This window comes from Ostrinia nubilalis, chromosome 6 (genome assembly GCF_963855985.1).
Source record: "Ostrinia nubilalis chromosome 6, ilOstNubi1.1, whole genome shotgun sequence".
Classification (NCBI taxonomy): Eukaryota; Metazoa; Arthropoda; class Insecta; order Lepidoptera; family Crambidae; genus Ostrinia; species Ostrinia nubilalis.
The window spans coordinates 15368069-15380521 of NC_087093.1; the positions used below are offsets into that span (position 1 = coordinate 15368069).

At 37.8% G+C, this 12453-nt stretch overlaps 1 protein-coding gene across 9 annotated transcripts in view; it reads left to right on the forward strand.

Moving 5' to 3' along the window:
• Window positions 1–12453, forward strand: part of LOC135072701 (CUGBP Elav-like family member 1) — a 509527-nt gene that overhangs the window by 488725 nt on the left and 8349 nt on the right. For 7 of the 9 annotated variants that reach the window (XM_063966723.1, XM_063966722.1, XM_063966727.1 and 4 more), the window contains 2 exons: window positions 7043–7221; window positions 11777–12059. In XM_063966723.1, coding sequence (XP_063822793.1) covers window positions 7043–7221; window positions 11777–12059 — 462 coding nt within the window. The remainder of the gene's footprint in view (window positions 1–7042; window positions 7222–11776; window positions 12060–12453) is intronic. The other 2 variants (XM_063966720.1, XM_063966724.1) reach the window with 1 other exon arrangement.

The following is a 12453-nucleotide window of genomic DNA, read 5'->3' on the forward strand; positions in this document are numbered from 1 at the left end:
CCTATAAATAAATACACAAATAAATAAGCTCAATTTATCGGTGGACAAACTATAAACAATCTCCTTGGATTGGAATCCTGGGAATTTTAAGAAAAAAGTGATAAGTTAAAGGTCAAATTGGCCGAATTTCAGGAAATCCTAAATAATAGTGCTTTCAAATAGGCTTAAAAATAATCGCCATTCCATTAAGATTTTTTCTAAACTATTAAAACTTTACCGGTTCATTACAAAGATTTTTATTATAAATGGTGACACCTACCTATCATTTTGTAATTTGTCGCCAGGTCGATAATGATATGTGGTAAATTATGACAATACGTCATGGCAATTGAGATACAGTAATGGCTATAGGCCAAGCTATTAGTTTATCACCGTTCCTAAATTGCCTATATTTCACCACGCAGTTAGTCTCACATAATGACGAACAATCTACTTCAACCAACTAAAGTTAAAAAACTATCGTACCTAGCACTATTAACAAACGTTACGCTGTTGTGTCAAAATTGCCAAAATTGTTGATATATTCATGGGCCATTGCACGCTGTCTGCACCACTAAAATTGACATTTTTTTTCAAACATCTAGTAGGAAAACTGATTTTAATTTTCCAAAACAAGTCCTGAAATGATCCTTTTTAACCCGATTTCAGCATTACGTCAAATGCCAAATAATTTCAGTTAATAGCCGAAGTATTCGGCTACTAGTATCTACAAATACATGTCACAACTGTTGATCATCTTACGAAGAGTCACACACAGCCCTATCCTAAGCAAGCACTTAGAATTTCCCAATAACAGTTTCCATTTAACGCAGGCTTGCTAGTAAGCAGTTGCCAAGCCGATAATTCTGCCATTGTTTGTCTCGTCACTTAGCTCGTTTTAAGTACTGCTGTAACCGTAACACGCCAACAGCTCTAAAAAGGGGCTATCCTAAACATCTAGAATTTTCCAATAACAGTTAACGTCCAATTTTAACATATAAGTCTGTCATATTTTGTCCCGTCGCTAACCTCGTTAAGTAGTTACAAATGTTGATCATCTTACGAACCGTAACACGTCAACCGCATTAAAATGGCGCTATCCTGAGCGTCTATAATCTAGAATTTCCCAATAACAGTTTGCAATTTAACGTAGGCTTGCTAGTAAGCAGTTGCCAAGCCGATAAGTCTGTCATTGTTTGTCTCGTCACTTAGCTCCTTTTAAGTAGTTAAAATCTAAACTGTTGATCGTCTTCGTCTTACTAACTGTCACACGCCAACCGCTCTAAAAAGGCGCTATCCTAAACATCTAGAACTGCCCAATAACAGTTTCCACAGGCTTGCAATGCAAGCAAGCAGTTGTCAAGCCGATATGTCTGTTATTGTTTGTCCCGTCGTTAAGTACCTAGTTACAACTGTTGATTATCTTACGAACCGTAACACGCCAGCTGCTTTAAAATGGCGCTATCCTGAGTATCTAGAATCTATAATTTCCCAATGACAGTTTCCAATTTAACGTATAAGTCTGTTATATTTTGTCCCGTCGCTAACCTCGTTAAGTAGTTACAAATGTTGATCATCTTACGAACCGTAACACGCCAACCGCTTTAAAATGGCGCTATCCTGTGTATCTAGAATCTAGAATTTCCCAATAACAGTTTCCAATTTAACGCAGGCTTGCAAGTAAGCAGTTGCCAAGCCGGTAAGTCTGTCATTGTTTGTCCCGTCGCTTGGCTCGTTAAGTAGTTACAAAATTGTCAAAACTGTTGATAGTCGCGCGGGCCGTTGCGCGCCGCCTGTTAATTTGTATCGCTTCCGAGCAAGCAATTAGCTTGGCTTGGTGAACGGCGTTTACACGGAACGACGTCTGTGACAAGTTGTTTGTTTTAATCAGGTTTAATTGTTTCAACGTATTATCGGCCACAGAATATCCACTGCTGAACATAGGTCGGGAGGAACCAATGATTTCCATTCCAGACTAACCGATTGTTAGCGGCCGGCATCTACCGCCTTCATACTAACTTTAAGAGGTGGTCTGTTTAACCACGCCTATGAGCCCACGCCACGCTCTATTCATTCATTAATATGAAACCTATTGCCTAAACTGATGTATAAGATTGATTCTGATTGATTCCGAGAACCCATCACGTTAGTCGTGTCGTGTAAACCCCACCCGAGTGCAATGCACGTAATAAAGACTGTCAAATGGCGCGTGGCACGACTCTCGGCATTATGATGATTAAGCCGTCACGGGACCACCGCGGGTAATGAGCATTACACCAACCGACTGTGTAGTCAGTTAATTAAATGTGCATTTGCGCAAAAACCCACGGCTTGTTTTAATTTAGCAGATTCTACGCGCTGAAAACTGCACTCTCTACATTCTACTTTCAGAACAATGTGTCTTTTTTGTAAGAATTCATTTGTTGTTCAGTGAACAGAGGTCACAATAATATTTTATGTTATTTAAAAGATCCATCCACACACATACTTATGTATTACAACTTTGTAACAAAACAAAATGTCAACAATACCTAGGTACCTGTCTTCCAGAAAAGGATTCCTGAAAAAAAGAAAGACAATAAATTAAAAATAATTGCGACAAGCAGTAGGTCGTAGTGTGTAAAGAGTACTTCTTTTCGGTCAACAAGCATCATTTTCTCCTTGAACAAAGATTTACTTATCAAAATCTTTATACGCTACAAATTGATTTGTACACGAAATCTTTGCCTTAGGAAAGATAATACCTACTTGAGGATCGAAGAATCTGGAGTTGTTTCTATAAAATATGAAGCAAGTTTAATTAATTAACTTAATATGTAGCTTTAATTCAATCAAACCTACGATTCTACTAACATACCTATACAATAAAACGTAACGCTATGTGTGTCCCGTATGGGGATTGAACCCAGAAACTCCAATTCGATGAATAAAATGTATCTAACACTTGCCACTAATAATATAACATTGTCAAGGATATAGCATTGAAGTGTCCTACTCGTAGAAACATAAAAGAATTTATTACTTCAAGTATGACTTAGAACAACGGCAATAACATTAAGAACAATGCCACATCAGTATCCTACAATGGTTGACAACTATACGTAATAAGTATACTTATTACGAATATCGTTACTATTCAAGGCAGCTTACAATAACATATTTTTATACTTCAGGAAGTTACACAGAATAAACAAAATAACTAAGATTAATAACTCTTTAAAGTAACTTGAAAAAATCTGTTTGATTTTTCTATGTAACATTGTAAATTCTACCTAGTTATAATTGAAAAATAATTTTATGAAACGCAGATGAATTTTCCAAAAAGATAGGTATCCTTGTTTGTAATAGGTATCCATTACCTACTATTATTATTTATTTCAAGGTTGCCCATTGCTGTTGTGCAGACAAAATCAATGGAATCTTTACAATACAAAATGAAGCTCGGAGGTAATTAAGCATTATGCAAATGACGGAGTGTCCGCCATTTTAAGCAGTAAAAATCACTGTAATTGTAATGTTTAGCATTTTCTTGGAGACATTTGCCGAATGACAAATGCTTAAATTATTTCGAGGACTAAAATACTTAAATATGTATGTACTTCTTCTTTAAATTGAATACATTAGAAGTTACATCTATGACAGCCCAATGGCGTAGTGTGTGTTGCCTCAGTTCGATTCCCGATTGGGATTTTCCAAAAAGATTATTTTGAAATCTAATTTCGTACTTTGAGACACTAAAATGAATGATTTATCTGTAGAGTCATTGTTTTAACACAAAGTTAGGTACATCTCTCACTTTGAAACCTTGCCTATAAAAATAGTTATTTTAGATTTATTACTAAACTTGAACGTTACAGTTTTTAAGGTCAAAGTCAACTCTTGGCGCAAAGTCTTTGCGCGCAAAGACCAATATTAACAATTTATCCGCAATGAAGCCTAGACTGTAAACTGTTTGTATACCTATTACAAATAAATAAATAATTATTTCTTTTTAGCGACATAATATTGAAAACACCAATTAATAACACGAACCATATCTAGTAGTAGCAATACGTTCGTATCTCTTTCGATGTTGCAATAACACAAAAAGGCATTACGGGAACCGCTGGCGCTCCGCAGAAATCAAATACGTAACAATGTATCTCTGAAATGTAAAGCCTTCCGCTCATCCTCTTAAGGAGGTCTCTTTCGTACCTCTTGTAATTGTTCCGAATTCCTTCTTATATTATGTTACAAACGTCTGCCTCCCCCGACGAGAGGTTATGTAAATTGTTTAACGAACGATGCCGTAACGGGGCCCGATGGGGCACTTAAAGCATTAACGTTTTAAAACGTTATTTGTGCTAAGCACACAATTACTTGTACATTTAAACTGATTACGCTACGTTTAAAAGAGGATTCACTTTAAACGGTGTAATTAGTAGTTGCTTCGTTGGGACAGTCTGACGAGGTGACTTTGTGACGCGCCCACTTATCTAAGATCATGTTTTTGTTAAGTAACTGACAAGCTGTAAGGCTCAGTTGCACCACCTAACTTTAACTGTAACTATGACCATAACGTTTTTTTGTATGGAGTTTGACATGTTTTTGACGTTTGTTATAGTTAAAGTAAGATGGTGCAACCCAGCCTAAGTCTTCGACGAATGCTCGTACGATGTCATTCTATGTTTAAGCCTAGGCGCAGACCATCGATTTTTCGTCGGCCGATAGTTTAGTCGGGCAGTTGATCAGTATGGGCATGTATGGAAGTGCGCACATTACACCGATACGATTTGGCCGATTCTTCATACAATTTAAAATCGGGCACAACTATCGGCCAACTAAAAATCGATGGTCTGCGCCTAGTCTCGGTATCTACCAACAATACTTATGTAGCGGCAGACATGCTTGTGAGACGGCTAGGCTAGCTTGGTTTTCACTTTTTCAGTAATAAGTCCCGCTGATGATTTTTCAATTTGGCAACTAAGCTATCACTATCGAAATATTTGACTAAAAAGAAACAACAAACAGTTACGTAAGAAACAAGCCTACCTTTAAACTTTAAGTTGCTTTTTGTAACTATTGGCATAGTCCCAGCTACATTGAAAACACGTTGCCAACCTTGACAGCGCCGCAAGATGTAAATGAAATGCGTAATCACACGTCCCTTGATGCCTTGTGTCCACAATCAAATGTAGGTACGTCAATTGTGTCAAGTTTATCCATAAAGCTAAGACCACTTTGGACGTTTCTACGCTGTTTTCGACGTGGTAATTGGTAATAAACGGTTTAACCTTAAAAGTTATATTTCAAAGTGAATATTCACGTTTCAGTCTCTCTTTCAACAGTTGAGATTTCGTAATCAGCTACTATAATTATTATGACATAGATACCTGTCTATCATTACTCATTTAATTATTTTGAAGTGCACTGCGAATAATTCATTAAACTTCTATTACTGGTATTTATGAATGATGCCATCATTAACATATTCATATTTTGTATCCACCACGTTTTTATAACAACAACATTGTGCTCGTAATAATGTTGTTCACGTGGTGGAGTAAATCCGGCTCGAAGGACCTTTGTAGCACCATTTCGCCGGTTCCCCTTTATTATCATTATCAAATTACTTCAATCTGGATACTCTTTACGTTTGTCGTAAAATGTATTTCAGCCTCTTCAAGGCTGAAGCAATCGAGTTAGACTTAATTCTCTCTTAACGTTTTGCGTTATCGCGAGTTTTCGAGTCGCGGAAGATTGGCTGTTAAACAGAGGCGCTCGCAGCCCGCATGAGCGGTTCCACGTGTGCTGATCTCTCAAATTTAAACATTCATCCGGTGTACAAAACAAAGCGGTGGAAATTAGGGTATGCACGCTCCGTCGACTGGGTTTTTCACGAGATCTCCGTCCCGTTTTCTCGCACCATTTTCATGCTAATCTCCGCGCGAGGGCGTGCTGATTTTGCGGGCATGAAATATTTGTAACAGACGGCCCCGCTCGGCACCTTTTCAATTTTGCCTCGCCTCGTCCGCCGGGGATTGAAAGCCCCAAATGTTGGATTTTGTGCGTAAAAACCACCCGCATTGCAATTCCACCTTCCACTGGTTGAACTGAGATCGACAACATTTTAACCCGTTTACATCGTTTGAAATTCGCGTTGTGTGTTATTGCGCGCTCAGGCTGAATAATAAAGCATAACGTAACTTAGGTTTCTCGAGCATAAATAAAAGTTGTGTATGGAATAAAGTTGTTGAGACGTACTGTGAATAAAGTAGAAAACTTTTGTGCGGATACTTTTGTTTTACGCGCATGGGCATCTTAAAGTTTAAAGGCTGGAAAGGCATGGGCATTGGTATGCGCGGAAGCAAAAATGCTTTATGGCCGGTGGTGGGTTGAAAGTCGTAAATTCGCACTTAACCCGACTAGCTGGGTGCGGGCACTACATATTTCAGGATCATAAGGATTTCTGAGAGAGACCCGATGTTCGGTGCCACAATGCACAGGCTTGTCCGATGCAAATACGGAGCCTTGGTGAATATGTGATAGAGTAAAATGAGTTAATGTTTAACGCCTCGTGAAAGGAAGCGAGTTCCTCGCGGGGCAAATTATTTTTTAATGGACAGCGACAATGGAGCACCCATTGTAGACGCCGAAGCGATGAGTCGAGCATCAAATTTTAATCAGTGTTGAGTGATTTCAACTAGCGGCACTGCTGAAACATGCAAAGACTTTTAAGAACGTCACTGATGTTGGCAAAGACGAAACTAATGCTTAACCTTCGTCACGATTCATGACCTTTACGGCTTTTATGTAAAACTCTGCAGTAATAAATAGAAGCGTAATGTTTAAAGTTTAAGGAGGTGTTTTATGATTACTTAGGTACTTTGGTATTTTTAGAACTTTTCATTCGTCTTGCTGATTGAGTAGGACGTAATAATACGTTTCATGGAGCATATAAATAAAGTGAAAATGACAGCACAATATTCCAATCTATATTTTTAAATAGTCTAAAAAACCAAATGTTTTTGCTATTTTGTAGAAATGAAGCAATAACTTACGCATTTTTTTCTTTTGTCCACAGAACGCAAACTATTTGTGGGCATGCTGAACAAGAAACTGTCTGAGAACGACGTGCGAGCACTATTCGCGGGGCACGGCGCGATCGAGGAATGCACGGTGTTACGCGACGCGCAGGGACAGAGCAAGGGCTGCGCGTTCGTCACGTTCGTCTCGAAGCAGGCCGCCATCGCTGCTATCAAGGTAAGCTTTTGCTGACGTCATCAATTGGGTATTTGACAGCATAAACCTATATCGCGATCCAGGAACGCACGGTGTTGCGCGATGCTATCAAATAATAAACGTTTTACTGACGAAAATTAAAAACGAATTCCATGGCATACTTGTCTAATATGGAGAGCGGGGGGATATTCTACCACAAGTATTTATTTACTTAAAAGAATTCCTCGATCGCAATATAGAAATGTAAAAACAACTGGTTATGAATAAAGAAAACTTGAATTTGAATTAAGCTGTCGATCTAGCAATCCGAGTGATCTTCCGTACAGAATCAAGAGTCCGTAAACATACGGAGATCAAAACCACAGTAGATAAATTAAACAGTACGGAAGCTTCATACAAACGCTCGAAATCAGACTCACGCACACAGACGCACGCTTTACACGAGCTCTAAGCGAACCTCGCAGTCCATCCGTCGCGGGTGTCGCGCGCGTTGTGTTTTTAATAATAATATTATTGCATGCGCTGTCCGCTGTATTTTTAAAAACATGCCACGAGTGTATTGCGTAGTATACGGCTGCTTGAACTCAGCATCTACAAAACCAGAACTTTCATTTATTAAACTTCGTAATAATTCTGAATTGTAAAAATGATTAAATATTACTTTTTAAATAAAGTGCTTACATCTGATTTTGTAATAGTTCTTTTTAAATTACGTAATTACGCTTTTTAAAAATTGATGTGTTCTATTTGATAAAGTAATTTGCTCCGCGCGCTTTTGTACTAAGTGATGAACTGTATTTAAAATGAGGCAATAGGTATGTGAAAGTAAGTATCCGGTATTTTATTTTATGAGAATAGATCTTCTACCGGCCTCTAATACAGTACTTAATCAATTTATTCGATTATGTATTGGATCATTATAGAACCTAATTAACGTTTTATTTTTTTGTTAACTACTTAGTCAATTAATTTATTCCATTAGGTATTTGATAATTAAAAAACCTAAATAAACATTTTAATAAATAATTAAGTAAGAACCTTTTAATTTTATAAAGATTAAGAGTGCCAACCCTAACACTCAGTTGAAGTGTAGGTATTTAACTCGCCGAAAGGGCTGAGTTTCCGTACTGCTTTAGCTCATATATATACTGTGTCAAAACAAACTACATACTAATAGGTGTGTAAATTTTCCACTGCTTAGGAAACGAACTTTTTTATCGTCAGGAAAATAATGAATTTATATACCTCCTGGTTAATAGAGTCCAACCCCCTAAAGACACAATGGAGCCTGCATCGTGGCAGAAGTTATCGACCTCATACATCTAAATATTATTATAATTATGACTGACTGACATAGTGATATATCAACGCACAGCCCAAACCACTGGACGGATCGGGCTGAAATTTGGCATGCAGGTAGATGTTATGACGTAGACATCCGCTAAGAAAGGATTTTACGAAACTCCACCCCAAACAGGATCCACGTGGGCGGCCGCTAGTTAGTCTATAATCTATATGGATAGAACTTACTTTATGATAAACACGAGTGTAATTCATACATAGAGCTTTGAGCTTTATCCCATAGGTTGTAATAACTACATAGAACATCGCGAACTCAATCCATCAAATTCAGTTCTAATCCTAACCATCCTAAGCAGGCTTACTGATCGGAAAACAGAACTCAGGGGGAGATTAATTCGGCTTTGTTTTGACGATATCGTTTCTCTAACACAATCCTCTTATTCGGGGGTTCTATTCTGTAAAAACAATTCCTATGCTTGGGTCTATTTGCTCTATCTTACCTTTTGTTGTTCTATCGGAAAGTATACTAAACAGAAAATACTTATAGGAGCCTCGGGGGCCTCGGGGCAGATTTTTTGATAAAAATCCTTTATTTTATTAAGTAGTCAATAGTGTCTTATTTTTTACTTATTTATGGTTCCGATTTTTTTAAATACCGTTGGTAAATACTTACCTATCTAATGATTACAAGACTAGGATCATAAAAAGTTCTAAGTACACTGACTCTCATTTCGTAATGTCGCCGCCCACAAGAAACGTTTTATTTGCGGAAGATACCTTTCTAGGTTTTTTGATAGAATAATAAATTGTATAGAGTAAATGTCTACGTACCTATCACCCACTCGTGAACCAATATTGTTTCTTAATATTTTTCTGTCTGTTGATATCTTAGACATTAATAGAATATCAGACAAGTTTAAGTATCTAAATTTTTGTTGCAAAATACAACCTTAAAACTAGGGTCATTTCACCTGTTTGCGTCCACTGCCATAATTACACGTCCAAACCACGGATTACTCTTTAAAAACAGTTGAAAATGATACTAAAACAATTTATTAATTATAAGTACATAAGAATCCCTACATAGGTGATTCCGGTAGCCCTAGTGATGCTTTACCTCTGGGCTTCAGCTTCTTGACACTACTTTTTGGGACACCCTGTATACCTAACGTAGTCAAATTCAGTTCGTGTGACAAGACTGTGTTTAAATACTAATACCTAGTTTTAAACACAAATGGCATTCAGTTCTGTGGCGATCGCTATTTCGCGGAAGCCCGAGGCCGCGGGAATGTGCCACCTATCTGACTGGGTAATGTCAGAATGACACGGAAACCTTACTTTGTCATATAAATACTCGTAGTAAGGCTAGTGATAATACATTGTCACGATTTTTGGCAACTGCTGTACTTTTGGTCCACTCAGCGTGAGTAGCCATACATTTACCCAATCTTTTTATCATTGGATTACTTACCAAAAAAGGATTGATGACAATCTTATCACTGTTTTGACATAAGAGAAAGTTATCATAGGATTCGTAGACACAAAATCAAATAAAACATAACGAATATAAACAATAAAATAATGTCTTACCAGGGTTTTAGGCTTGTCTCATCAACAATATCTAATTTCAATAAAAAAAACTTAAATTTTACAGTCAGACCTACAAGCGTTCCTTGATTAAAATGGACTCCCTGATGATGAAGAGCTGTTGGAAAAGAGGCATTAAGTAATACCTTTAAAACCTTTCCTAATCTGAATAAAATGTGATTACTTAATCTGATTAAAGGTGATTAGCAAAAGCAGTTAACCACAAACCTAAAAGCCTTATCATCGTACCTAATAGCCTACTGTAGTGTGTGTGCAAGTTGAACTGAATTTCGCACAATCCACCACGAGCCCGTTTGAATATGATAAAGGCCGCTATCCGACTGGTGAAATGCGAATGTCAGAATACCACGTCGCACGTTGGGCTGGTGACGGGGTGTGGACAGGGCCATACAGGGCGCAATCTGGCTAAGGGCCGGTTCACACACTTACGCCCGTTTTCACCATCAATCCCTATTTTTTAAGTGAACCTTAAGAAAATAAAATTCCTGCTGTGTTACCTTTCATAGGGGTCACTTAAAATTAGGGATTGATGGTGAAAACGGGCATTAGCGTAGTAGGGGAATATGAATTTGAAAAACGTCCCTTTGCATCATCGCGCCTAAAGTTGAGATCATAAACATTGTAAAATCCTGAAATTATCAGTTCCGGTTTCTAAATTGAGATTTTTGGCTTGACCGTGTTCACCCTAATGAATAACTTTCATAATAAATGTATCCTTTAGTTATTAAATTGCATTAAAGAAGGCTTCGCAGTAAAGTTTTTCGATGTAATGTAATATCGCAGTAACAATTTCACGTTGACAGATATAACAAGGCGTCGCAGTAGGTATAGTACCTACCTAACTTCGCAGAAAGGTTTTCGAAGAAACAAAATTTTATTAACGTTTGTCGCACTCGCGTAGGTAACCCACGTTACAAGGGCGCTGTTGTAGTTTTCGTACTAAATATTTTGATGGCGAACTCGAAGGTTTTTAGTGCTAGCCGTACTGCTACGCAGTGTGCATCGACCCTAACAGTCCCATGTAATACGACTAATGAATGAACGCAGATGGACATTACGCGCTTTGGCGAGCCGAGGCGTGCGTGAGCGCCTGTTCACATTTTAGGTGATTAACAGGCTCCGATGTGGGGAATTTGTATCAAGTAAACGCATCCACCTAATTTTCGGAAGCTATTCAGCAGTAAAATAGGCCAGTAGATATATAAATAGAAACCAATAATGACAGGCCGAAATGATCAGGCAGGAATGTCAGTATTTGATGAACATTAGGTATCAGACAATGGAATAATGATCGAATACTCGTAATTTTCGCATTTAAACCATATTATAATTAAATTACTTAAAATTATTTACCTGAAAATTAAAGTCACACTTAACTAGGATGTTATTGGAATAGCATCTAAAAATTTCATTTTTATAAGATCCTCTTATCTTCTACTCCGTACTCAAGGCAATCATTATTGGCAGATGACGAGTGTAAATGACTCTACTTAGTCAAGAACTCAGTAACATACTGATGCCCGTTTTCACCATCAATATCTAATTTTTAAGTGACCCCTATGGTTACACTTAACAGGAATTTTGTTTACATAGTCACTTAAAAATTAGGGATTGATGGCGGGCATTATTCTTATTTTTATTTAAATACTTTAATTTCAAATTCCAGGCGCTACACCACAGTCAAACGATGGAGGGTTGCTCAGCGCCGCTCGTAGTCAAATTCGCCGACACGCAAAAGGAGAAAGAGCAGAAGAAGCTTCAAGCGATGCAAGCCAGCCTATGGGGGCTGACGACGCCGGTGGCGCCGGCTGCGTACCTTGCGTCGGAGGCTGCGTTGTCGCCGGCAACGCAGTTGCAACTGCTGCAACAGTTGCAGGCGGTTGGTCTCCAGCAACAGCTGTTGCAAGGGCAAGGCTCCACGATACTGCAAGGTATCTTCACTAATGACGGTACTTCATCAATTTTGTTTCTATTATTTAGTAGTTTAGTGGTTTAGTTTTGTTTTTATTTTGCTGGTTATTGAGCTAAGAGATTTTTTCCTTTTAATTTCGTCATTGAATTCAATGATCATTTAAGTCTATGTAACGGTTTTCGACATGGATCAAACATCACGCAATAATTCCGGATTTAGTCCTACATAATTAATCTTTAGTTTTAGCGAAAAGTGATTTTCAGAGTTTATATTTTAATCCTTTATTGCACGTGAAAAATTTACAAATTGCGGACTTAATGCAAGTAGGCATTCTCAACCATTGTTTCATGTGAAATTACATATTTCATCTATCGTAAAATAAGATGAAATCGGAAAAAGTTACTTAGCTCGGAATTCCCATTAAAAGCATT